Source organism: Scyliorhinus canicula, chromosome 3 (genome assembly GCF_902713615.1).
Source record: "Scyliorhinus canicula chromosome 3, sScyCan1.1, whole genome shotgun sequence".
In the NCBI taxonomy this organism is placed as follows: domain Eukaryota; kingdom Metazoa; phylum Chordata; class Chondrichthyes; order Carcharhiniformes; family Scyliorhinidae; genus Scyliorhinus; species Scyliorhinus canicula.
The window spans coordinates 1,888,067-1,915,259 of record NC_052148.1 but is presented as its reverse complement, the minus strand read 5'-3'; the positions used below and the strand labels follow the sequence as shown (position 1 = coordinate 1,915,259).

General features: G+C 50.2%; 1 protein-coding gene across 1 annotated transcript in view; it reads left to right on the top strand.

The window, feature by feature from the left end:
- LOC119963595 (disintegrin and metalloproteinase domain-containing protein 12-like) overlaps positions 1-26,698 on the top strand; it is a 432,269-nt gene extending 405,571 nt beyond the window's left edge. Inside the window, exons 18-20 of the mRNA XM_038792926.1 lie at positions 6,833-6,986; positions 15,268-15,337; positions 26,249-26,698. Coding sequence (XP_038648854.1) covers positions 6,833-6,986; positions 15,268-15,325 — 212 coding nt within the window. The 3' untranslated portion in view covers positions 15,326-15,337; positions 26,249-26,698. The remainder of the gene's footprint in view (positions 1-6,832; positions 6,987-15,267; positions 15,338-26,248) is intronic.
- Positions 26,699-27,193: the final 495 nt, after the last annotated feature.

The window sequence follows — 27,193 nt, the reverse complement described above, 5'->3', positions numbered from 1 at the left end:
GAGACACAGCCAGAGTGAGTCACAGCCAGAGTGAGACACAGCCAGAGTGAGACACAGCCAGAGTGAGACACAGCCAGAGTGAGACACAGCCAAAGAGAGACACAGCCAGAGTGAGACACAGCCAGAGAGAGACACAGCCAGAGTGAGACACAGCGAGAGTGAGACACAGCCAGAGTGAGACACAGCCAGAGAGAGGCACAGCCAGAGTGATACACAGCCAGAGTGAGACACAGCCAGAGTGAGACACAGCCAGAGTGAGACACAGCCAGAGTGAGGCACAGCCAGAGTGAGACACAGCCAAAGAGAGACACAGCCAGAGTGAGACACAGCCAGAGAGAGACACAGCCAGAGTGAGACACAGCGAGAGTGAGACACAGCCAGAGTGAGACACAGCCAGAGAGAGGCACAGCCAGAGTGAGACACAGCCAGAGTGAGACACAGCCAGAGTGAGACACAGCCAGAGTGAGACACAGCCAGAGTGAGGCACAGCCAGAGTGAGACACAGCCAGAGTGAGACACAGCCAGAGTGAGACACAGCCAGAGTGAGACACAGCCAGAGTGAGGCACAGCCAGAGTGAGACACAGCCAGAGTGAGGCACAGCCAGAGTGAGACACAGCCAGAGTGAGACACAGCCAGAGAGAGACACAGCCAGAGTGAGACACAGCCAGAGTGAGACACAGCCAGAGTGAGACACAGCCAGAGTTTGACACAGCCAGAGTGAAACACAGCCAGAGTGAGACATAGCCAGAGATAGACACAGCCAGAGTGAGACACAGCCAGAGTGAGGCACAGCCAGAGTGAGACACAGCCAGAGAGAGACACAGCCAGAGTGAGACACAGCCAGAGAAGACACAGCCAGAGTGAGACCCAACCAGAGGGAAGCACAGCCAGAGTGAGACACAGCCAGAGTGTGACACCGCCAGAGTGAGACACAGCCAGAGAGAGACACAGCCAGAGGGAGACACAGCCAGAGTGAGACACAGCCAGAGTGACACACAGCCAGAGTGAGACACAGCCAGAGTGAGGCACAGCCAGAGTGAGACACAGCCAGAGTGAGACACAGCCAGAGTGAGACACAGCCAGAGTGAGACACAGCCAGAGAGAGACACAGCCAGAGTGAGACACAGCCAGAGTGAGACACAGCCAGAGTGAGACACAGCCAGAGTGATACACAGCCAGAGTGAGACACAGCCAGAGTGAGACACAGCCAGAGTGAGTCACAGCCAGAGTGAGACACAGCCAGAGTGAGACACAGCCAGAGTGAGACACAGCCAGAGTGAGACACAGCCAAAGAGAGACACAGCCAGAGTGAGACACAGCCAGAGAGAGACACAGCCAGAGTGAGACACAGCGAGAGTGAGACACAGCCAGAGTGAGACACAGCCAGAGAGAGGCACAGCCAGAGTGAGACACAGCCAGAGTGAGACACAGCCAGAGTGAGACACAGCCAGAGTGAGGCACAGCCAGAGTGAGACACAGCCAAAGAGAGACACAGCCAGAGTGAGACACAGCCAGAGAGAGACACAGCCAGAGTGAGACACAGCGAGAGTGAGACACAGCCAGAGTGAGACACAGCCAGAGAGAGACACAGCCAGAGAGAGGCACAGCCAGAGTGATACACAGCCAGAGTGAGACACAGCCAGAGTGAGACACAGCCAGAGTGAGGCACAGCCAGAGTGAGACACAGCCAGAGTGAGACACAGCCAGAGTGAGACACAGCCAGAGTGAGACACAGCCAGAGTGAGGCACAGCCAGAGTGAGGCACAGCCAGAGTGAGGCACAGCCAGAGTGAGACACAGCCCGAGTGAGACACAGCCAGAGAACACACAGCCAGAGAAGACACAGCCAGAGTGAGACACAGCCAGAGAGAGGCACAGCCAGAGTAAGACACAGCCAGAGTGAGACACAGCCAGAGTTTGACACAGCCAGAGTGAGACACAGCCAGAGTGAGACACAGCCAGAGTTTGACACAGCCAGAGTGAGACACAGCCAGAGTGAGACACAGCCAGAGTGAGACACAGCCAGAGAGCGGCACAGCCAGAGTGAGACACAGCCAGAGTGAGACACAGCCAGAGTTTGACACAGCCAGAGTGAGACACAGCTAAGAGTGAGTTTGGGAATTCGAAGCTTGGGGGTGGGGAGGAAGAGGAGGTGCTTTTTGTCCCTGGTAAGTAGTTTTTCTGTTGTCATTTTCTTTTCATTGGTATATTTATTTATTTTTTCTTCGTGTTTTTTTTTTAAATTGTAGTTGTTGATGTTAACAAAAGGTTTAAGACATGGCAGGAGATCCCAGACCCGTGTCATGCTCCTCGTGTGCGCTGTGGGAGCTCAGGGACACGGCCACTGTCCCTGACTCCTTCACGTGCAAGAAGTGTGTTCAGTTGCAGCTCCTGTTAGACCGCTTGACGGCTCTGGAGCTGAGGATGGACTCACTTTGCTGAGGACGTCGTGGATAGCACATATAGCGAGTTGGTCACACCGCAGATGAAAGTTACTGAGGGAGATAGAAAAGATGTGACCAAAAGACAGAGCAAGAGTAGGAAGGCAGTGCAGGTGTCCCCTGTGGTCATCTCCCTGGATACTGTTGAGGGAGATGGCTCACCAGGGGAAGGCAGCAGCTGCCAGGTTCATGGCACCGTGGCTGGCTCTGCTGCACAGCAGGGCAGGAAGAAAAATGGCAGGGCTATAGTGATAGGGGACTCGATCGTAAGGGGAATAGACAGGTGGTTCTGTGGACGCAATCGAGACTCCAGGATGGTATGTTGCCACCCTGGCGCAAGGGTCAAGGATGTCTCGGAGCGGCTGCAGGACATTCTGGGGGGGAGGGAAGGTGAACAGCCAGCTGTCGAGGTGCACATAGGCACCAACGATATAGGTAAAAAACAGGATGAGGTCCTACAAGCTGAATTCAGGGAGTTAGGAGTTAAACTAAAAAGTAGGACCTCAAAGGTAGTAATCTCAGGATTGCTACCAGTGCCATGAGCTAGTCAGAGTAGGAATGTCAGGATAGATAGGATGAATGCGTGGCTCGAGAGATGGTGCAAGAGGGAGGGATTCAAATTCCTGGGGCATTGGGACCGGTTCTGGGGGAGGTGGGACCAGTACAAACCGGACGGTCTGCACCTGGGCAGGACTGGAACCGATGTCCTAGGGGGGGGGTGTTTGCTAGAGCTGTTGGGGAGGGTTTAAACTAATGTGGCAGGGGGATGGGAACCGATGCAGGAAGTCAGAAGGTTGTAAAACAGGGACAGAAACAAAAGGCAGGAAGGCGGAAAGTGTAAGGCAGAGTAGCCATAGTCAAAAATCAAAAAGGGCGACAGGACAAGGTACAGTAATTGAGGGGAGCTCAGTGAATAGGCCCAGTAATACTAAAAGGAATAAAATGGGAAGTAAAAACATAAATGGTAAGCGACACAGCAGGTTGTTACATGAAGATGTTCAACGACAAGGAAAATTAGAAGAAAAGTTAAGAGGAAATATAACTTAGGAGAGGTTACTGATCGAGGTGTTAAGATTCAAAACAGAGATATAAAAGCCAACATAAGTGTACTCTACCTGAATGCTCGTAGTATTCGGAATAAGGTAAATGAGTTGATGGCACAAATCATCATAAATGACTATGATTTAGTGGCCATTACTGAAACACGGTTAAAGGATGGTCAAGACTGGGAGTTAAATATCCGAGGGTATCAAACTATTAGGAAGGACAGAGTGGATGGTAAGGGAGGTGGTGTAGCTCTGTAATTTAAGGATGACATCCGGGCAATAGTAAGGGATGACATCGGTGCTATGGAGGACAAGGTTGAATCCATTTGGGTGGAAATCAGGAATAGTAAGGTGAAAAAGTCACTTATAGGAGTAGTCTATCGGCCACCAAATAGTAACGAGATGGTGGGGCAGGCAATAAACAAAGAAATAACTGATGCGTGTAGAAATGGTACAGCAGTTATCATGGGGGATTTTAATCTACATGTCGATTGGTTTAACCAGGTCGGTCAAGGCAGCATTGAGGAGGAGTTTATAGAATGTATCCGCGATAGTTTCGTAGAACAGTATGTAATGGAACCTACGAGGGAGCAAGCGGTCCGAGATCTAGTCCTGTGTAATGAGACAGGATTGATTAATTATCTCATAGTTAGGGATCCTCTCAGAAGGAGCGATCACAATGTGTTGAAATTTAAAATACAGATGGAGGGTGAGAAGGTAAAATCAAATACTAGTGTTTTGTGCTTAAACAAAGGAGATTACAATGGGATGAGAGAAGAACTAGCTAAGGTAGACTGGGAGCAAAGACTTTATGGTGGAACAGTTGAGGAACAGTGGAGAACCTTCCAAGTGATTTTTCACAATACTCAGCAAAGGTTTATACCAACAAAAAGGAAGGACGGTAGAAAGAGGGAAAATCGACCGTGATCTATGGAAATAAGGGAGAGTATCAAATTGAAGGAAAAAGCATATAAAGTGGCAAAGATTGGTGGGAGACTAGAGAACTGGGAAATCTTTAGGGGGCAACAGAAAGCTACTAAAAAAGCCATAAAGGAGAGTAAGATAGAGTGAGAGTAAACTTGCTCAGAATATAAAAACAGACAGTAAAAGTTTCTACAAATAAGGGGCTGGTTTAGCTCACTGGGCTAAATCGCTGGCTTTTAAAGCAGACCAGGCCAGCAGCACGGTTCAATTCCCGTACCAGCCTCCCCGGACAGGCGCCGGAATGTGGCGACTAGGGGCTTTTCACAGTAACTTCATTGAATCCTACTCGTGACAATAAGCGATTTTCATTTTCATTTTTTTCAAATATATAAATATAAATATATATATATATATATATAAAAAAGTGTGGCTAAGGTAAATATTGGTCCTTTAGAGGATAAGAAGGGAGTTTTAATAATGGGAGATGAGGAAATGGCTGAGGAACTGAACAGGCTTTTTGGGTCGGTCTTACAGTGGAAGACACAAATAACATGCCAGCGACTGATAGAAATGAGGCTATGACAGGTGAGGACCTTGAGAGGATTGTTATCACTAAGGAGGTAGTGATGGGCAAGCTAATGGGGCTAAAGGTAGACAAGTCTCCTGGCCCTGATGGAATGCATCCCAGAGTGCTAAAAGAGATGGCTAGGGAAATTCCAGATGCACTCGTGATAATTTCCCAAAATTCACTAGACTCTGGGGTGGTCCCGGTGGATTGGAAATTAGCAAACGTGACACCACTGTTTAAAAAAGGAGGTAGGCAGAAAGCAGGTAATTATAGGCCAGTGAGCTTAACTTCAGTAGTGGGGAAGATGCTGGAATCTATCATCAAGGAAGAAATAGCGAGGCATCTGGATAGAAATTGTCCCATTGGGCAGACGCAGCATGGGTTCATAAAGGGCAGGTCGTGCCTAACTAATTTAGTGGAATTTTTTGAGGACATTACCAGTGCAGTAGATAACGGGGAGCCGATGGATGTGGTATATCTGGATTTCCAGAAAGCCTTTGACAAGATGCCACACAAAAGGTTGCTGCATAAGATAAAGATGCATGGCATTAAGGGTAAAGTAGTAGCATGGATAAAGGATTGGTTAATTAATAGAAAGCAAAGAGTGGGGATTAATGGGTGTTTCTCTGGTTGGCAATCAGTAGCTAGTGGTGTCTCTCAGGGATCAGCGTTGGGCCCACAATTGTTCACAATTTACATAGATGATTTGGAGTTGGGGACCAAGGGCAATGTGTCCAAGTTTGCAGGTGACACTAAGATGAGTGGTAAAGCGAAAAGTGCAGAGGATACTGGAAGACTGCAGAGGGATTTGGATAGGTTAAGTGAATGGGCTCGGGTCTGGCAGATGGAATACAATGTTGACAAATGTGAGGTTATCCATTTTGGTAGAAATAACAGCAAACGGGATTATTATTTAAACGATAAAATATTAAAGCATGCCGCTGTGCAGAGAGACCTGGGTGTGCTAGTGCATGAGTCACAGAAAGTTGGTTTACAGGTGCAACAGGTGATTAAGAAGGCAAATGGAATTTTGTCCTTCATTGCTAGAGGGATGGAGTTTAAGACTCGGGAGGTTATGCTGCAATTGTATAAGGTGTTAGTGCGGCCACACCTGGAGTATTGTGTTCAGTTTTGGTCTCCTTACGTGAGAAAGGACGTACTGGCACTGGAGGGTGTGCAGAGGAGATTCACTAGGTTAATCGCAGAGCTGAAGGGGTTGGATTATGAGGAGAGGTTGAGTAGACTGGGACTGTACTCGTTGAAATTGAGAAGGATGAGGGGGGATCTTATAGAAACATTTAAAATTATGAAGGGAATAGATAGGATAGATGCGGGCAGGTTGTTTCCACTGGCGGGTGAAAGCAGAACTAGGGGGCATAGCCTCAAAATAAGGGCAATAAGATTTAGGACTGAGTTTAGGACGAACTTCTTCACCCAAAGCGTTGTGAATCTATGGAATTCCTTGCCCAGTGAAACAGTTGAGGCTCCTTCATTACATGTTTTTAAGGTAAAGATAAATAGTTTTTTGAAGAATAAAGGGATTAAGGGTTATGGTGTTCGGGCCGGAAAGTGGAGCTGAGTCCACAAAAGATCAGCCATGATCTAATTGAATGGCGGAGCAGGCTCGAGGGGCCAGATGGCCTACTCCTGCTTCTAGTTCTTATGTTCTTCTGGGATGTGCTGTATATTTTGAACACCTTGTGTTGCAATAAACCAAGTTTTCTATTTTAATAACACACTTCGGCCTGATTTGTGGTTGACAAAGGTTTTCCCTGCTCACAGACAGGATATCGCTGCCTGAGCTGCTGTGGTTTATGACTGGAGCCTGACCTAATTTCCCTCAATTCCTACAGGTAGTGTACATCCAGGTGTTCTGACAGTTGCCATCTTGGCGCCAGCTTTGAGCGTTCCAATTCTGGGCTATTTCCTTGGGAAGCTGCTCTTCAACAAGGCAACTGCAGCAAGTGCAAGATCTCTAGCAACTCGAGGAGGTGCTGATGGTCCAAGGTAAGAATCAACTGAAAGTGAGACCAGGGAGCTTTCAACAGCTTCAAAAAGAGGAATCTGGTGGTGGTCAGCAAGAGAGATGGAAAAAGGCCTTAAACAAATGTAAGTGTCAATGAGGAGGAGAGTCAGTGGAAGCAGGAGATGGGAGAGATAAACACCAGGCGAATGACAAGATCAGATTCAAGACTGGTGCCACTAACTTAATGAGGAGGGGGTCGGGGTCTGTGAGGAGGGGGCCGGGGTCTGTGAGGAGGGGGCCGGGGTCCGAGTGAGGAGGGATCCAGGGTCTGAGTGCGGAGGGTCAGCCAGGGTCAGAGTGAGGAGGGAGCCAGGGTCTGAGTGAGGAGGGGGCCGGGGTCCGAGTGAGGAGGGGGCCGGGGTCTGAGTGAGGAGGGAGCCGGGGTCTGAGTGAGGAGGGGCCGGGGTCTGAGTGAGGAGCAGGCAGGTGTCTCAGTGAGGAGGGGGCCGGGGTCTGAGTGAGGAAGGTGCCGGGGTCTGAGTGAGGAGTGGGCCAGTGTCGGAGTGAGGAGGGAGCTGGGGTCTGAGTGAGGAAGGAGCCGGGGTCTGAGTGAGGAGGGAGCCGGGGTCTGAGTGAGGAGGGGGCCGGGTCTGAGTGAGGAGGGAGCCGGGGTCTGAGTGAGAGGGGGGCCGTTGTCTGAGTGAGGAGGGGCCGGTGTCTGAGTGAGGGGTGAGCCGGGGTCTGAGTGAGGAGGGAGCCAGGGTCTGAGTGAGGAGGGGGCCGGGGTCCGAGTGAGGAGGGGGCCGGGGTCTGAGTGAGGAGGGGGCCAGTGTCGGAGTTAGGAGGGAACTGGGGTCTGAGTGAGGAGGGGGCTGGTGTCTGAGTGAGGAGGGGGCCGGGGTCTGAGTGAGGAGGGGGCCGGGGTCTGTGAGGAGGGAGCGGGGTCTGTGAGGAGGGAGCGGGGTCTGTGAGGAGGGGGCCGGGGTCTGCGTGTGGAGGGTCAGCCAGGGTCAGAGTGAGGAGGGAGCCAGGGTCTGAGTGAGGAGGGGGCCGGGGTCCGAGTGAGGAGGGGGCCGGGGTCTGAGTGAGGAGGGAGCCGGGGTCTGAGTGAGGAGGGAGCCGGGGTCTGAGTGAGGAGGGAGCCAGGGTTTGAATGAGGAGGGGCCGGGGTCTGAGTGAGGAGGGGCCGGGGTCTGAGTGAGGAGGGGGCCGGGGTCTGAGTGAGGAGGGGGCCGGGGTCTGAGTGAGGAGGGAGCCGGGGTCTGAGTGAGGAGGGGCCGGGGTCTGAGTGAGGAGCAGGCAGGTGTCTCAGTGAGGAGGGGGCCGGGGTCTGAGTGAGGAAGGTGCCGGGGTCTGAGTGAGGAGTGGGCCAGTGTCGGAGTGAGGAGGGAGCTGGGGTCTGAGTGAGGAGGGGGCCGGGGTCTGAGTGAGGAGGGAGCCGGGGTCTGAGTGAGGAGGGGGCCGGGGTCTGAGTGAGGAGGGAGCCGGGGTCTGAGTGAGGACGGGGCCAGTGTCGGAGTGAGGAGGGGGCCGGGGTCTGAGTGAGGAGGGGGCCAGTGTCGGAGTTAGGAGGGAGCTGGGGTCTGAGTGAGGAGGGGCCGGGGTCTGAGTGAGGAGGGGCCGGTGTCTCAGTGAGGGGTGAGCCGGGGTCTGAGTGAGGAGGGAGCCAGCGTCTGAGTGAGGAGGGGTCCGGGGTCTGAGTGAGGAGGGAGCCGGGGTCTGAGTGAGGAGGGAGCCAGGCGTCTGAGTGAGGAGGGGTCCGGGGTCTGAGTGAGGAGGGAGCCGGGTCTGAGTGAGGAGGGGCTGGGGTCTGAGTGAGGAGGGGCCGGGGTCTGAGTGAGGAGGGAGCCGGGGTCTGAGTGAGGAGGGAGCCGGGGTCTGAGTGAGGAGGGAGCCGGGGTCTGAGTGAGGAGGGGGCCGGGGTCTGAGTGAGGAGGGAGCCGGGGTCTGAGTGAGGAGGGAGCCGGGGTCTGAGTGAGGAGGGAGCCGGGGTCTGAGTGAGGAGGGAGCCGGGGTCTGAGTGAGGAGGGGCCGGGGTCTCAGTGAGGGTTGAGCCGGGGTCTGAGTGAGGAGGGGGCCGTTGTCTGAGTGAGGAGGGGGCCGGGGTCTGAGTGAGGAGGGGCCGGGGTCTGAGTGAGGAGGGAGCCAGCGTCTGAGTGAGGAGGGGCCGGGGTCTGAGTGAGGAGGGGCCGGGGTCTCAGTGAGGGGTGAGCCGGGGTCTGAGTGAGGAGGGGGCCGTTGTCTGAGTGAGGGGTGAGCCGGGGTCTGAGTGAGGAGGGAGCCAGGGTCTGAGTGAGGGGGGGCCGGGGTCTGAGTGAGGAGGGGGCCGTTGTCTGAGTGAGGGGTGAGCCGGGGTCTGAGTGAGGAGGGAGCCAGGGTCTGAGTGAGGAGGGAGCCGGGGTCTGAGTGAGGTGGGGCCGGGGTCTGAGTGAGGAGGGGGCCGTTGTCTGAGTGAGGAGGGGCCGGTGTCTGAGTGAGGGGTGAGCCGGGGTCTGAGTGAGGAGGGAGCCAGGGTCTGAGTGAGGAGGGGGCCGGGGTCCGAGTGAGGAGGGGGCCGGGGTTCTGAGTGAGGAGGGGGCGAGTGTCGGAGTTAGGAGGGAACTGGGGTCTGAGTGAGGAGGGGGCTGGTGTCTGAGTGAGGAGGGGGCCGGGGTCTGAGTGAGGAGGGAGCCGGGGTCTGAGTGAGGAGGGGGCCAGTGTCGGAGTTAGGAGGGAACTGGGTCTGAGTGAGGAGGGGGCCGTTGTCTGAGTGAGGAGGGGCCGGGGTCTGAGTGAGGAGGGGGCCGGGGTCTGAGTGAGGAGGGGCCGGGGTCTGAGTGAGGAGGGGGCCGGGGTCTGAGTGAGGAGGGGGCCGTTGTCTGAGTGAGGAGGGCCGGGGTCTGAGTGAGGAGGGGCCGGGGTCTGAGTGAGGAGGGGCCCTGGATCTGAGTGAGGAGGGAGCTGGGGTCAGTGTGGGAGTAACTGTGAAGAGAGTCACTGTGAGGAGCAGGGTCAGTGTGAGGAGGGGGATCAGTGTGAGGAGGGTCAGTGCGAGGATTGGTGTGATGATATGCATAAGCAATTCTTATGTTAACATGTCAGACCTCGAAGAGTCGGGAGTTAGGAGTAGTCATGGATAGTCGTGTTTTGTATTAACTCTCATATTATAGTTACCAACAGTTCATAGTTTAGTCGTATTTGTGTTGTTTTCCTTCCCACATTATTGTAATTTAATAAATCTTAACTAGTCACAAACTCGATGTTCTCTGGTGCACTGACTCAACCATTGCAAAGCGTTGGAATGTAACATGGTACCAGGGATGGTGATCTATGGATTGAAGGTCTAAAGTGAAGAAATTGGAAAAATTACTGCAAGAAAATCTACTATTAAACAGAGAGCATCAAAATAACACCTCTGCATGCTGCACAAAGCAAAAGATGTATAGCTTGAAAACACCACAATGTATTTGTGTCACTGGTAATATTGATGCAAACTGGTGCGGTTTTAAACAGCAATTTACCTTATAAATAGTGGCTCTAGGTTTACAGGCACCTCCTGATGAGTGAAGAATTGCATTGCTGCTCTCAGTAGCAGGCTCACAGGCGATTACAGTCTTTAATACATCTGTATTTGAAAGAGAGGAAGATCAAGAAAAGTTTAATACCATTGTTAGAAGAAGAACAAATCATTTGAAAGGTCCATTCTCAGAGCAGGCAGAAGGCAGATGAGTCATTCAACAGTTTTCACACAGATTTAAAATTAAAGGCTCAGACTTGTAATTTTGCCACATTACAGTCATCAATACATAGATGATTTGGAGTTGGGGACCAAGCGCAATGTTTGCAGATGACACTAAGATGAGTGGTAAAGCAAAAAGTGCAGAGGATACTGGAAGTCTGCAGAGGGATTTGGATAGGTTAAGTGAATGGGCTCGGGTCTGGCAGATGGAATACAATGTTGACAAATGTGAGGTTATCCATTTTGGTAGGAATAACAGCAAAAGAGATTATTATTTAAATGATAAAATATTAAAGCATGCCGCTGTGCAGAGCGACCTGGGTGTGCTAGTGCATGAGTCGCAAAATGTTGATTTACAGGTGCAACAGGTGATTAAGAAGGCAAATGGAATTTTGTCCTTCATTGCTAGAGGGATTGAGTTTAAGACTAGGGAGGTTATGCTGCAATTGTATTTTGATTTGATTTGATTTAATTTATTATTAATGCATGTATGAGTATACAGTGAAAAGTATTGTTTCTTGCATGCTGTAGAAACAATGCATACTGTACATAGGGAAGGAAGGAGAGACTGCAGTATATAATGTATCATTTAATAAAAATAATATAGCAAGGTTTAGAGAAAAGATCAACTTAAAATGATGTAGGTCCATTCAAAAGCCTGATGGCAGTAGGGAAGAAACTATTAGTGAGGCCACACCTGGAGTATTGTGTTCAGTTTTGGTCTCCTTACCTGAGAAAGGACGTACTGGCACTGGAGGGTGTGCAGAGGAGATTCACTAGGTTAATCCCAGATCTGTGGGGATTGGATTGCAAGGAGAGGTTGAGTAGACTGGGACTGTACTCGGAATTTAGAAGGATGCGGGGGGGTAGGGGGGGGGGGGGGGGGGGCGGGGGGAAATCTTGTAAAAACATATAAAATTATGAAGGGAATAGATAGGATAGATGCAGGCAGGTTGTTTCCACTGGCGGGTGAAAGCAGAACTAGGGGACATAGCCTCAAAATAAGGGGAAGTAGATTTAGGACTGAGTTTAGGAGGAACTTCTTCACCCAAAGGGTTGTGAATCTATGGAATTCCTTGCCCAGTGAAGCAGTTGAGGCTCCTTCATTAAATGTTTTTAAGGTAAAGATAGATAGTTTTTTGAAGAATAAAGGGATTAAGGGTTATGGTGTTCGGGCCGGAAAGTGGAGCTGAGTCCGCTAAAGATCAGCCATGATCTCATTGAATGGCGGAGCAGGCTCGAGGGGCCAGATGGCCTACTCCTGCTCCTAGTTCTTATGTTCGTATGAACAATACTAGCAGCGTGGGTTCAATTCCCATACCGACCTCCATGAACAGGTGCTGAAATGTGGCTACTAGGGGCTTTTCACAGTAACTTAATTGACGCCTACTTGTGACAATAAGCGATTATTATTAAGTGGTGTGGAAATAGCCACTTGCAAAGGCAATGTCCCGCCTTGGGGAAGATTTGTGCAAAGTGTAAAGGGAAACACACTTTGCCAAGCAGTGTTTTTCGAGCAAGAAAATCAAAGTGCAAACATCTATACGTGCCATTGACAAAATTAATTTGGAAGATACATTCTTCATAGATGATTGTCTCTAATGAAGGTAGGTCCAATGTAGCCAAGCAAAATAAAATGGCTTTGACGAAAATCAGAAGCGTTGATAATGAAGTTCCAATTATAAATAAAGATAACTGGATAGTTTATTTACAAATCAATCAAACGTGGTTAAATGTCAAACTTGACACAGGAGCAAGAGCCAATCTCATCAGTATCTCAGATATTGAAGTGATGAGAATTAAACCCAAGATTTTGAACAGACCGGTATTCTTAAAAGATTACAATGGCCAAGAATTAATACTCTTGGCGTGTGTGAGCTTGAAATTCAAATGAAAGATAGAACCCATGAAGTGAAATTTTCAATTGTAGCCAGAGATCATGAATCGTTACTGGGTGTGGAAACCAACTAAAGGATGAGGCCCAACCCGTAATGCCTGCTCCAAGATGAGTACCATTAAAGGATCAACTCAAAGCTGAACTTGATAGAATGATGAATCTGGGGATGATTAAGAAAATTGAAGATCCAACAGATGGTAAATTCAATGGTGTGCATGAAGAAACGCAATAACGATTTAAGAATCTGTATGGATCCTAAAGACCTCAATGCCAACATCAAGCGAGAACACTATCCAATGCCAAAACTGTGACAAGCTCCTAGTCGCCACATTCCGGTGCCTGTTCGGGTACACGGAGAATTCAGAATTCACAGCTGGTACAGGAATTGAACACTCCATTTGGGCACTACTGTTTTCTTCGCTTGCCTTTTGAGATATCTGCATCTGAAATCTTTCATAGGGCAATTGAGCACATTGTGGAAGGTATTCAAGAAATTCATGTGCCTGTTGATGATATAATCGTATGGGGTTTTACAAAGGAAGAACACAACGACTGACTCATCAAAGTCCTACAGAGTGTTAAGAAGCATGGTTCTAACGTCGAAGAAAGCCAAGTGTCAGTTTGGTGTTTAAAAAATCACGCTTCTGGGGCACAAGTTGTCTGCTCGAGGTATACATACTGATCAAATGAAAATACAGGCAATAATGAATATGCCATGCCCATCAGACAAGCAAGGAATTCTGAGGATATTAGGAATGATCAACTTTATCGGAAATTTTATTCCAAATTTGTCAGCCAAGACAAGATGTCTGATAGAAGTCATAAGGAAGGCTAATATTTTTGAATGAACAGAAAAGCATTAGCAAGAATAGCTTACCCTGACAACAGCTTTGACAACACCTCCAGTGCCAGCATTTTTGGACCCGACCAAGAAAACAAAAATCTGGACTGATGTGTGGAAGGGTGGGTTAGGTGCAGTGTTGTACAGCAGAAAGATGGAGAAGAGTGGAAGCCAGTTGGCTATGCATCTATGTTGATGAACTATTCTGAGTGTTGATACGCTCAAATTGAGAAGGAATGTCTGGGATTAATTAATGGCTTGGAAAGGTTTCACAGTTATGTGTATGGCCTACCAACTTTTCTGGTCGAAACAGACTAGTAGCCATTGTCAAAAATCTTTTAATGGGATGTCACCGCAAATCCAGAGGATGATGATGATGCTCCAGCAGTGTGATTTTGATCTAATTTACACTCCAGGCAAGCACATCGTAGTTGCAGATGCGCTATCAAGAGCTATCGCTGTGCTGGAAGACAATCATATTGAAGAAGCTGTGCAAGTGCATGTCAATCTGATAACAGAGACACTGCCGGTGTCTGATGAAAAATCAAAACAAATAGTGGCAGAAACCAAAAAGGATGAAGTTCTGCAGATGATAATCAAAAATCTCAAAGCAGGGTGGCCAAAAGGGTCATGTTCAAAGTATCACAGTATTTGAGCGTAGCCAATGGATTCCTATTAAGGCAACAAAGAATAGTAATACCACAGTCTCTGCGAGCCGACATGTTATAAAACATTCATGTGGGCCACCACGGAATTGCAAAATGCCACAAGACACAATATATTGGCAAGGGACCAACAAGGATATTCAGAGGATGGTAGAAGCAGGGTAGCATGGTGGTTAGCATAAATGCTTCACAGCTCCAGGGTCCCAGGTTCGATTCCCGGCTGGGTCACGGTCTGTGTGGAGTCTGCACGTGTGTAACTCCCCCTGTGTGCGTGGGTTTCCTCCGGGTGCTCCGGTTTCCTCCCACAGTCCAAAGATGTGCGGGTTAGGTGGATTGGCCATGATAAATTGTCCGTAGTGTCCTAATGAAAGTAAGGTTAAGGGGGGTGTTGTTGGGTTACGGGTATAGGGTGGATACGTGGGTTTGAGTAGGGTGATCATTGCTCGGCACAACATTGAGGGCCGAAGGGCCTGTTCTGTGCTGTACTGTTCTATGTTCTAAGAATGTGCTTACCTGTCAGAATTTCCAAAATCGACAAACGAAGGAATTGATGGAGATGGGCAATATTGTGACACTTCAACAGCAGAAAATAGGGATAGACGTCTTGCGGGGCGGCTGAGGGAAAAGACGGCAACTGCGCATGCGTAGGTTGGCGTTGTCCAACCTGTGCATGCGCAGCCGACGTCATCGGCCGCGTCAGCCAGCGTGACGCTTGACAGCCTGTCCCACGGCAGCCTTTATGATTCTCTGCATTTGCAGAGATTCTCGCCCGTGCTGTTAGGTGAATTGGACATTCTGAATTCTCCCTCTGTGTACCCAAACAGGCGCCGGAATGTGGCGACTAGGGGATTTTCACAGTAACTTCATTGCAGTGTTAATGTAAGGCTACTTGCGACACTAATAAAGATTATTCGATTATTAGGGTAGGTGGATTGGCCACGCTAAATTGCCCTGAATTGGAAAAAAAAATGAATTGGATACTTTAAAAAAATACAAACAATATTCTTACTCGTTACCTGAAGCGGATTGGAAATGAGTTTGGAAGAGAGTGTGGTCCAAATCAACCTTATTTCCTCGCTCGGTGTTTAAGAAATGATGGAGAGAAAATGGTTTGAAAAGGGTCGGGGAGAAAAAGCAATACAATATAGCAATAGAGAACAGAGTCCTGCACCAAGCTCAGAGTGATTTATTCTCCATTTAGATCAGATATTGATGCTTCCACCAGCGTGCAGAGTCCACTCCCAACCAGCACAGACTGACCTTCGGAGCAGGTAAGTAACTGAACTGTTTCTAATCCACAATCATTGTTACTGGTCAGAGGTTAAAGTGTTGCCGGTTGACCAGGGGGTGCTACAGAGGGTGTTTAAAGAGTTAAGCTTTATTCTGGAGCGCAAAATCTCAATGATAGAAATTTCAAGGTGCTATCTGATACAGCATGCTGGGTCAATTCAAACAAACAGATTAACAGAGAGAGTTGATGATATCAATGCTGTTGGAATATTTCTATTCATTAATGGGATGTGGGTTTCACTTGCGAGTGTGATGGCGAGCTGCCTTAGAGCAATCGAGTCATAAAACACAGAAACAGGCCCTTCAGCCCATCAAGTTGATGCCAACCCTCAAATGGCAATTTATATTAACCCTATTTTCCAGCACTTGCTCCTGCTATGCTTTAGCGATTTAAGTGCTCGTCCAGATGCTTCTTAAATGTTGTGAGAGTGCCTCCTGCACCACCCTCTCAACCCGTTCCAGATTTGTACCACCCTCTGGGTGAAAGAATGTTTCCTTGGTCCCCTCTCAACCACTTCCTCTTCACCTTAAACCTGTGCCTCTGCCGTGGGCAAAATATTCTTCTGATCTACCCTATCTGTGCCTCTCAGAATTTTGTACACTTCTATTGGATCTCCCTCAGTCTTGTCTACTCCAGGAAAAACAAATCCAGTCTATCCAGTCTCTCCACATTGCTGAAAGTTTCCATCCCAGGCAACACCCTGATGAATCTCCTGTCCATCCGCTCCAGTGCAATCACATCCTTCCGATCGTGTGGCGACCAGAACTGCTCACACTATCCCATCTGTGGCCTAACCAATGTTTTATAAAGTTGTACCATAAGAACATAAGAACATAAGAACTAGGAGCAGGAGTAGGCCATCTGGCCCCTCGAGCCTGCTCCGCCATTCAATTAGATCATGGCTGATCTTTTGTGGACTCAGCTCCACTTTCCGGCCCGAACATCATAACCCTTAATCCCTTTATTCTTCAAAAAACTATCTATCTTTCCCTTAAAAACATGTAATGAAGGAGCCTCAACTGCTTCACTGGGCAAGGAATTCCATAGATTCACAACCCTTTGGGTGAAGAAGTTCCTCCTAAACTCAGTCCTAAATCTACTTCCCCTTATTTTGAGGCTATGGCCCCTAGTTCTGCTGTCACCCGCCAGTGGAAACAACCTGCCCGCATCTATCCTATCTATTCCCTTCATAATTTTAAATGTTTCTATAAGATCCCCCCTCATCCTTCTCAATTTCAACGAGTACAGTCCTAGTCTACTCAACCTCTCCTCATAATCCAACCCCTTCAGCTCTGGGATTAACCTAGTGAATCTCCTCTGCACACCCTCCAGTGCCAGTACGTCCTTTCTCAAGTAAGGAGACCAAAACTGAACACAATACTCCAGGTGTGGCCGCACTAACACCTTATACAATTGCAACATAACCTCCCTAGTCTTAAACTCCATCCCTCTAGCAATGAAGGACAAAATTCCATTTTCCTTCTTAATCACCTGTTGCACTTGTAAACCAACCTTCTGTGACTCATGCACTAGCACACCCAAGTCTCTCTGAACAGCGGCATGCTTTAATATTTTATCGTTAAATAATAATCCCGTTTGCTGTTATTCCTACCAAAATGGATAACCTCACATTTGTCAACATTGTATTCCATCTGCCAGACCCGAGCCCATTCACTTAACCTATCCAAATCCCTCTGCAGACTTCCAGTATCCTCTGCACTTTTCGCTTTACCACTCATCTTAGTGTCATCTGCAAACTTGGACACATTGCCCTTGGTCCCCAACTCCAAATCATCAATGTAAATTGTGAACAATTGTGGGCCCAACACGGATCCCTGAGGGACACCACTAGCTACTGATTGCCAACCAGAGAAACACCCATTTATCCCAACTCTTTGCTTTCTATTAATTAACCAATCCTCTATCCATGCTACTACTTTACCCTTAATGCCATGCATCTTTATCTTATGCAGCAACCTTTTGTGTGGCACCTTGTCAAAGGCTTTCTGGAAATCCAGATATACCACATCCATCGGCTCCCCGTTATCTACTGCACTGGTAATGTCCTCAAAAAATTCCACTAAATTAGTTAGGCATGACCTGCCTTTAACGAACCCATGCTGCGTCTGCCCAATGGGACAATTTCTATCCAGATGCCTCGCAATTTCTTCCTTGATGATAGATTCCAGCATCTTCCCTATTACCGAAGTTAAACTCACTGGCCTATAATTTCCTGCTTTCTGCCTACCTCCTTTTTTAAACAGTGGCGTCACGTTTGCTAATTTCCAATCCACCGGGACCACCCCAGAGTCTAGTGAATTTTGGTAAATTATCACTAGTGCGTCTGCAATTTCCCTAGCCATCTCTTTTAGCACTCTGGGATGCATTCCATCAGGGCCAGGAGACTTGTCTACCTTTAGCCCCATTAGCTTGCCCATCACTCCCTCCTTAGTGATAACAATCCTCTCAAGGTCCTCACCTGTCATAGCCTCATTTCTATCAGTCGCTGGCATGTTATTTGTGTCTTCCACTGTGAAGACCGACCCAAAAAACCTGTTCAGTTCCTCAGCCATTTCCTCATTTCCCATTATTAAAACTCCCTTCTCATCCTCGAAAGGACCAATATTTACCTTAGCCACTCTTTTTTGCCTTATATATTTGTAAAAACTTTTACTGTCTGTTTTTATATTCTGAGCAAGTTTACTCTCATACTCTATCTTACTTGCTAAGTACCACGGCCTCCCTGCTCCTATGTCCTATGTCCCGGATAATGAAGGTAAGCATTCCCTGTGCTTTCTCCCACCTGTGATGCCATGTTGAGGGATACATGGATTTGTACATCAAGGTCACTTTGTTCCTCAATGCTCCCCTCGGACCTACCGTTCCTTCTGGATATCTCACCTTTATTCAACCTCCCACAATGCATCACCTCACAGTTATCAGGATTAAATTCCATCTGCTCTGCCCGATTTACCAGCTGATCAATAGCAGTCTAGCCTTCTTGAACACACAAAGTGCAGGTTGGAAAGGAGTTCCAGCATTTTGAAGGAACAGTGATGTGGGTCCAAGTTAAGATGTAGTGTAGTTTGGAGGCGAACCTGCAGGTGGCAGTGTTGCCATGTGTCTGCTGCCCTTGTCCTTCTGGGTGGGAGAGGTTGGAAGGTGATGTTGAAGGAATCCTGCTTAGTGCTGGAGTGATGTGGTGCACACAAATCCCCAACAGACACTTAATCCAAACACACAACACAAATTGGTGACAACGTTATAGCTTGTGGAATAAAAGGGAAAGTGACAACCTGAATATATAATAGAGTAGAAAATGCTGGAACACAAAGGGGACAGGATTCTCCGTTTGCCAATGTCAAAATCGTGAAACATGATTGGTCGGAGAACAGCCTCCGACGCCAAAATTGGGGTTTGATGCTAAATCGGGACGCTCCGGCCCCCCAAAGATAGCGTAAATGTGTCGCTGCGCTGGTGAAAGTACAGTGGGCATATCATTAGCTCCCCTACTCCAACGGGCGCGAGGACCAGGGGGCCAGGACCAGGGGGCCAGGACCAGGGGGCCAGGACCAGGGGGCGAGGACCAGGGGGCGAGGGCCAGGGGGCCAGGACCAGGGGGCCAGGACCAGGGGGCCAGGACCAGGGGGCGAGGACCAGGGGGCGAGGGCCAGGGGGCGAGGACCAGGGGGCGAGGACCAGGGGGCGAGGACCAGGGGGCGAGGACCAGGGGGCGAGGACCAGGGGGCGAGGACCAGGGCACCGACAGTGTTGGCTACCGACGGGGCAGGGGTGTGGGGATGAGGAGTGACATCGCAATGCCAACTGAGGCCACTGTGTACCCTGTGGAGTTCGATCACCAATGGTTGCGGCCCTGGTGATGGTTGCAGCTGCAAGATGCCCTGCGGCCGCATGAGCAGGGGCCGCTCGGAGAGGCGGAGGAAGCTGCAGCAGCAGAACAGCCAGCAGAGCAGCGGGCTACTGAGGAGAGGGCTGGAGAGGAGAGGGCTGGAGAGGAGAGGGCTGGGAAAGAGAGGGCTGCAGAGGGTCGGGCTGCAGAGGGTCGGGCTGCAGAGGGTCGGGCTGCAGAGGGCCGGGCTGCAGAGGGCCGGGCTGCAGAGGGTCGGGCTGCAGAGGGTCGGGCTGCAGAGGGCCGGGCTGCAGAGGGTCGGGCTGCAGAGGGTCGGGCTGCAGAGGGTCGGGCTGCAGAGGGTCGGGCTGCAGAGGGTCGGGCTGCAGGGGGTCGGGCTGCAGAGGGTCGGGCTGCAGAGGGTCAGGCTGCAGAGGGTCAGGCTGCAGAGGGTCGGGCTGCAGAGGGCCGGGCTGCAGAGGGTCAGGCTGCAGAGGGTCGGGCTGCAGAGGGCCGGGCTGCAGAGAGCCGGGCTGCAGAGAGCCGGGCTGCAGAGAGCCGGGCTGCAGAGAGCCGGGCTGCAGAGGGTCGGGCTGCAGAGGGTCGGGCTGCAGAGGGTCGGGCTGCAGAGGGTCAGGCTGCAGAGGGTCGGGCTGCAGAGGGTCGGGCTGCAGAGGGCCAGGCTGCAGAGGGCCGGGCTGCAGAGGGCCAGGCTGCAGAGGGCCGGGCTGCAGAGGGTCAGGCTGCAGAGGGCCGGGCTGCAGAGGGTCGGGCTGCAGAGGGCCGGGCTGCAGAGGGTCGGGCTGCAGAGGGCCAGGCTGCAGAGGGTCAGGCTGCAGAGGGCCGGGCTGCAGAGGGCCGGGCTGCAGAGGGTCAGGCTGCAGAGGGTCGGGCTGCAGAGGGCCGGGCTGCAGAGGGTCGGGCTGCAGAGGGCCGGGCTGCAGAGGGTCGGGCTGCAGAGGGTCGGGCTGCAGAGGGCCGGGCTGCAGAGAGCCGGGCTGCAGAGAGCCGGGCTGCAGAGAGCCGGGCTGCAGAGAGCCGGGCTGCAGAGGGTCGGGCTGCAGAGGGTCGGGCTGCAGAGGGCCGGGCTGCAGAGGGCCGGGCTGCAGAGGGTCGGGCTGCAGAGGGTCGGGCTGCAGAGGGTCGGGCTGCAGAGGGCCGGGCTGCAGAGAACCGGGCTGCAGAGGAGCGGGCTGCAGAGGGTCAGGCTGCAGAGGAGCGAGCTGCAGAGGAGCGGGCTGCAGAGGGCCGGGCTGCAGAGGAGCGAGCTGCAGAGGGTCAGGCTGCAGAGGAGCGAGCTGCAGAGGAGCGGGCTGCAGAGGGCCGGGCTGCAGAGGGCCAGGCTGCAGAGGGCCAGGCTGCAGAGAACCGGGCTGCAGAGGAGCGGGCTGCAGAGGGTCGGGCTGCAGAGGAGCGGGCTGCAGAGGAGCGAGCTGCAGAGGAGCGGGCTGCAGAGGGCCGGGCTGCAAAGGGCCGGGCTGCAGAGGGTCGGGCTGCAGAGGGTCGGGCTGCAGAGGGTCAGGCTGCAGAGGGTCGGGCTGCAGAGGGCCGGGCTGCAGAGGGTCAGGCTGCAGAGGGTCGGGCTGCAGAGGGCCGGGCTGCAGAGGGCCGGGCTGCAGAGGGCCGGGCTGCAGAGGGCCGGGCTGCAGAGGGCCGGGCTGCAGAGGGCCAGGCTGCAGAGGGCCAGGCTGCAGAGGGTCAGGCTGCAGAGGGCCGGGCTGCAGAGGGCCGGGCTGCAGAGGGTCGGGCTGCAGAGGGCCGGGCTGCAGAGGGTCAGGTTGCAGAGGGTCAGGCTGCAGAGGGCCAGGCTGTAGAGGACCGAGCCGCAGAGGGTCGGGCTGCAGAGGGTCAGGCTGCAGAGGGTCGGGCTGCAGAGGGTCGGGCTGCAGAGGGTCGGGCTGCAGAGGGTCGGGCTGCAGAGGGTCGGGCTGCAGAGGGTCGGGCTGCAGAGGAGCGAGCTGCAGAGGGTCGGGCTGCAGAGGGCTGGGCTGCAGAGGGTCGGGCTGCAGGGGGTCGGGCTGCAGAGGGTCAGGCTGCAGAGGGCCGAGCTGCAGAGGGCCGGGCTGCAGAGGAGCGGGCTGCAGAGGGTCAGGCTGCAGAGGGCCGGGCTGCAGAGGGTCGGGCTGCAGAGGGTCGGGCTGCAGAGGGTCGGGCTGCAGAGGGTCGGGCTGCAGAGGGTCGGGCTGCAGAGGGTCAGGCTGCAGAGGATCAGGCTGCAGAGGGCCGGGCTGCAGAGGGCCGGGCTGCAGAGGGTCAGGCTGCAGAGGGTCAGGCTGCAGAGGGCCGGGCTGCAGAGGGCCAGGCTGCAGAGTGTCAGGCTGCAGAGGGCCAGGCTGCAGAGGGCCGGGCTGCAGAGGGTCGGGCTGCAGAGCTCGGTTCCCATGCCCCTGCTGAATTAGTTTAAACTCCCCCAAAGAGCACTAACAAATCTCCCCCCCAGTGTGTCTACTTCAATGCCAGGAGTATACGAAATAAGGTAGGGGAACTGGCAGCATGGGTTGGTACCTGGGACTTAGATGTTGTGGCCATTTCAGAGACATGGATCGAGCAGGGACAGGAATGGTTGTTGCAGGTTCCGGGGTTTAGGTGTTTTAGTAAGCTCAGAGAAGGGGGCAAAAGAGGGGGAAGTGTGGCGATGCTAGTCAAGGACAGTATTACAGTGGCGGAAAGGATGCTAGATGGGGACTCTTCCTCCGAGGTAGTATGGGCTGAGGTTAGAAACAGGAAAGGAGAGGTCACCCTATTGGGAGTTTTCTATAGGCCACCAAATAGTTCTAGGGATGTAGAGGAAAGGATGGCGAAGATGATTCTGGAAAAGAGCGAAAGTAACAGGGTAGTTGTTCTGGGAGACTTTAAGTTTCCAAATATTGACTGGAAAAGATATAGTTCGAGTACATTAGATGGGTCGTTCTTTGTACAATGTGTGCAGGAGGGTTTCCTGACACAATATGTTGACAGGCCAACAAGAGGCGAGGCCACATTGGATTTGGTTTTGGGTAATGAACCAGGCCAGGTGTTAGATCTGGAGGTAGGTGAGCACTTTGGAAACAGTGACCATAATTCGGTGACCTTTACATTAGTGATGGAAAGGGATAAGTATACCCCGCAGGGCAAGAGTTATAGCTGGGGGAAGGACAATTATGATGCCATTAGACATGACTTAGGATGTGTAGGTTGGAGAAGTAGGCTGCAAGGGTTGGGCACACTGGATATGTGGAGCTTGTTCAAGGAACAGCTATTGCGTGTTCTTGATAAGTACGTACCAGTCAGGCAGGGAGGAATGGGTAGAACGAGGGAACCGTGGTTTACCAAAGAAGTGGAATCTCTTGTTAAGAGGAAGAAGGAGGCCTATGTGAAGATGAGGCGTGAAGTTTCAGTTGGGGTGCTTGATAGTTACAAGGAAGCGAGGAAGGATCTAAAGAGAGAGCTAAGACGAGCAAGGAGGGGACATGAGAAGTCTTTGGCAGGTAGGATCAAGGAAAACCCAAAAGCTTTCTATAGGTATGTCAGGAATAAAAGAATGACTAGGGTAAGAGTAGGGCCAGTCAAGGACAGTGGTGGGAAGTTGTGTGTGGAGGCTGAGGAGATAAGCGAGATACTAAATTAATACTTTTCGTCAGTATTCACTCAGGAAAAAGATAATGTTGTGGAGGAGAATGCTGAGACCCAGGCTATTAGAATAGATGGCATTGAGGTGCGTAGGGAAGAAGTGTTGGCAATTCTGGACAAGGTGAAAATAGATAAGTCCCCGGGGCTTGATGGGATTTATCCTAGGATTCTCTGGGAAGCCAGGGAAGAGATTGCTGAGCCTTTGGCTTTGATTTTTATGTCATCATTGGCTACAGGAATAGAGCCAGAGGATTGGAGGGTAGCAAATGTGGTCCCTTTGTTCAAGAAGGGGAGTAGAGATAACCCCGGTAACTATAGGCCGGTGAGCCTCACGTCTGTTGTGGGTAAAGTCTTGGAGAGGATTATAAAAGATACGATTTATAATCATCTAGATAGGAATAATATGATTAGGGACAGTCAGCATGGTTTTGTGAAGGGTAGGTCATGCCTCACAAACCTTATCGAGTTCTTTGAAAAGGTGACTGAACAGGTAGACGAGGGTAGAGCAGTTGATGTGGTGTATATGGATTTCAGTAAAGCTTTTGATAAGGTTCCCCACGGTCGGCTATTGCAGAAAATACGGAGGCTGGGGATTGAGGGTGATTTAGAGATGTGGATCAGAAATTGGCTAGTTGAAAGAAGACAGAGGGTGGTGGTTGATGGCAAATGTTCAGAATGGAGTTCAGTTACGAGTGGCGTACCACAAGGATCTGTTCTGGGGCCGTTGCTGTTTGTCATTTTTATAAATGACCTAGAGGAGGGCACAGAAGGTTGGGTGAGTAAATTTGCAGACGACACTAAAGTCGGTGGAGTTGTAGACAGTTTGGAAGGATGTTGCAGGTTACAGAGGGACATAGATAAGCTGCAGAGCTGGGCTGAGAGGTGGCAAATGGAGTTTAATGTAGAGAAGTGTGAGGTGATTCACTTTGGAAAGAAAAACAGGAATGCGGAATATTTGGCTAATGGTAAAATTCTTGGTAGTGTGGATGAGCAGAGGGATCTCGGTGTCCATGTACATAGATCCCTGAAAGTTGCCACCCAGGTTGATAGGGTTGTGAAGAAGGCCTATGGTGTGTTGGCCTTTATTGGTAGAGGGATTGAGTTCCGGAGCCATGAGGTCATGTTGCAGTTGTACAAAACTCTGGTACGGCCGCATTTGGAGTATTGCGTACAGTTCTGGTCACCTCATTATAGGAAGGACGTGGAAGCTTTGGAACGGGTGCAGAGGAGATTTACCAGGATGTTGCCTGGTATGGAGGGAAAATCTTATGAGGAAAGGCTGATGGACTTGAGGTTGTTTTCGTTAGAGAGAAGAAGGTTAAGAGGTGACTTAATAGAGGCATACAAAATGATCAGAGGGTTAGATAGGGTGGACAGTGAGAGCCTTCTCCTGCGGATGGAAGTGGCTAGCACGAGGGGACATAGCCTTAAATTGAGGGGTAATAGATATAGGACAGAGGTCAGAGGTGGGTTTTTTACGCAAAGAATAGTGCGGCCGTGGAATACCCTACCTGCAACAGTAGTGAACTCGCCAACATTGAGGGCATTTAAAAGTTTATTGGATAAGCATATGGATGATAATGGCATAGTGTAGGTTAGATGGCCTTTAGTTTTTGACTTCCCATGTCGGTGCAACATCGTGGGCCGAAGGGCCTGTACTGCGCTGTATCGTTCTATGTTAAACTGGGGAAAGGCCAAGTATAACAGAATTCGGCAGGAGCTCGGGAATGTGGATTGGGAGCAGCTGTTTAAGGGTAAATCCACATTTGAAATGTGGGAGTCTTTTCAGGAAAGGTTGATTAGAGTGCAGGACAGACATGTTCCTGTGAAAATGAGGGATAGAAATGGTAGTGCATCTGTATTCACCAAGGGACATAACGGATGTTGAGGCTAGGGATGGATGTTTAAATATTCTAGGTCAAGTCGGCATAAGGAAGGGGGAAGTTTTGGGTATTCTAAAAGACATTAAGGTGGACAAGTCCCCAGGACCGGATGGGATCTATCCCAGGTTTCTGAGGGAAGCGAGGGACGAAATAGCTGGGGCCTTAACAGATATCTTTGCAGCATCCTTGATCACGGGTGATATCCCGGAGGACTGGAGAATTGCTAATGTTGTCCCTTTGTTTAAGAAGGGTAGCAGGAATAATCCAGGGAATTATAGACCTGTGAGCTTGACGTCAGTGGTAGGCAAGCTGTTGGAGAAGATACTGAGGGATAGCATCTATTCACATTTGGAAGAAAATAGACTTATCAGTGATAGGCAGCATGGTTTTGTGCAGGGAAGGTCATGTCTTACAAACCTAATAGAATTCTTTGAAGAAGTGACAAAGTTAATTGATGAGGGAAGGGCTGTAGTTGTCATATACATGGACTTCAGTAAGGCGTTTGATAAAGTTTCCCATGGCAGGTTGATGGAAAACGTGAAGTCGTATTGGGTTCAGGGTGTACTAGCTAGATGGATAAAGAACTGGCTGGGCAACAGGAGACAGAGAGTAGTGGTGGAAGGGAGTGTCTCAAAATGGAGAAAGGTGACTTGTGGTGTTCCACAGGGATCCGTGCTCGGACCACTGTTGCTTGTGATCTACATAAATGACCTGGAGGAAGGTATAGGTGGTCTTATTAGCAAGTTTGCAGATGATACTAAGATTGGTGGAGTTGCAGATAGCAGGAGGACTGTCAGAGAATACAGCAAAATATAAATAGATTGGAGAGTTGGGCAGAGAAATGGCAGATGGAATTCAATCCAGGCAAATGCGAGGTGATGCATTTTGAAAGATCTAATTCAAGAGCGAACTATACGGTCAATGGAAGAATCCTGGGGAAAATTGATGTACAGAGAGATCTGGGAGTTCAGGTCCATTGTACCCTGAAGGTGGCAACGCAGGTCGATAGAGTGGTCAAGAAGGCATACAGCATGCTTGCCTTCATCGGACGGGGTATTGAGTACAAGAGTCGGCAGGTCATGTTACAGTTGTATAGGACTTTGGTTAGGCCATATTTGGAATACTGCGTGCTGTTCTGGTCGCCACATTACCAGAAGGATGTGGATGCTTTGGAGAGGGTGCAGAGGAGGTTCACCAGGATGTTACCTGGTATGGAGGGTGCTAGCTATGAAGAAAGGTTGAGTAGATTAGGATTGTTTTCGTTGGAAAGACGGAGGTTGAGGGGGGACCTGATTGAGGTCTACAAAATTATGAGAGGTATGGACAGGGGGTGTCAATTACAAGGGGTCACGATTTCAAGGTGAGAGGGGGAAAGTTTAAGGGAGATGTGCGTGGAAAGTTTTTGACACAGAGGGTGGTGGGTGCCTGGAACACTTTACCAGTGGAGGTGTTGTTGTCAGACTTCTTGTACAGGACAAAGAAGTTCTCTGCTAATCTATTCTCAACGAAATCCTTCAACATTTATTAACACTTTTCCTTCTCCCCACAGATTGTGACATCTGGCAAAGAACTCCAACATCTTATCAATTGTCCAAAATTACCAAATGTACCCTTTGTAATCACATCTCAGTTCCGTGTTCAAACCCTCGACTGGGAAAGGTGCCGATCAGAGAGATTTCAATGAGTGAAATACTGTTTAATCAGAATGAAGAGTCTAATCTCTCACTGAAATAATCATTCATAGTGAAGATAAGAAAAACAATTGGAAGTTTACGCAGAATATTTACTTCACTTCTATCATGTGGACTGAATGATTCATTTCAGAATGCAGTTATTTGTTCAGCAGTAAAATGTTGTTTCACGTTATTACAAATTCCCATCTTTCCTGGGGATTATAATCCTGGCTATTACAGGTGGCTTTAATTTTGGTGAACAGAAAGACTAAAATAAAAAATAAATAAATAAAAAAATATTTAGTGCATTTTGTATGGCAGGGTAATTCAGGGTAACTAATAATATTACACTTAACAAAATGTACTTCTATTAGATTTCAGTATAACATATTACCAATCCTGTTGGTTTACTTTTGAAAATATGAAAATGCTTCATTATATTGAATTCTGAAATAAATTCCCTTACGGTTTGATTTTTCTTATTGTGCTCTTGGGCTGGAAGAATCCCTGAAAACACCAACACTTATTGTCCTTCCCTCATTGAACATGAACCAATGCTGGAACATTGTTGTGGGTTTGGATTGATATGAGGGCCAGATTGGACGAGGACAGCAAATGACCTTCTATTGGATTAATGATTTGAATTGATGATTCTAGTGTTGTTAAGCAATTGAATTTAAATTCACTCAGCTGTTTAGTGGGATTTGAACTGATTCGGAGCATCTGTCTAGGCATGTGAATTACTAATGAAGGCAACTGGTGGCGTGGGAGGGAGAGTTTCAGATTTCTGGACCATTGGGATCTCTTCCAGGGCAGGTGTG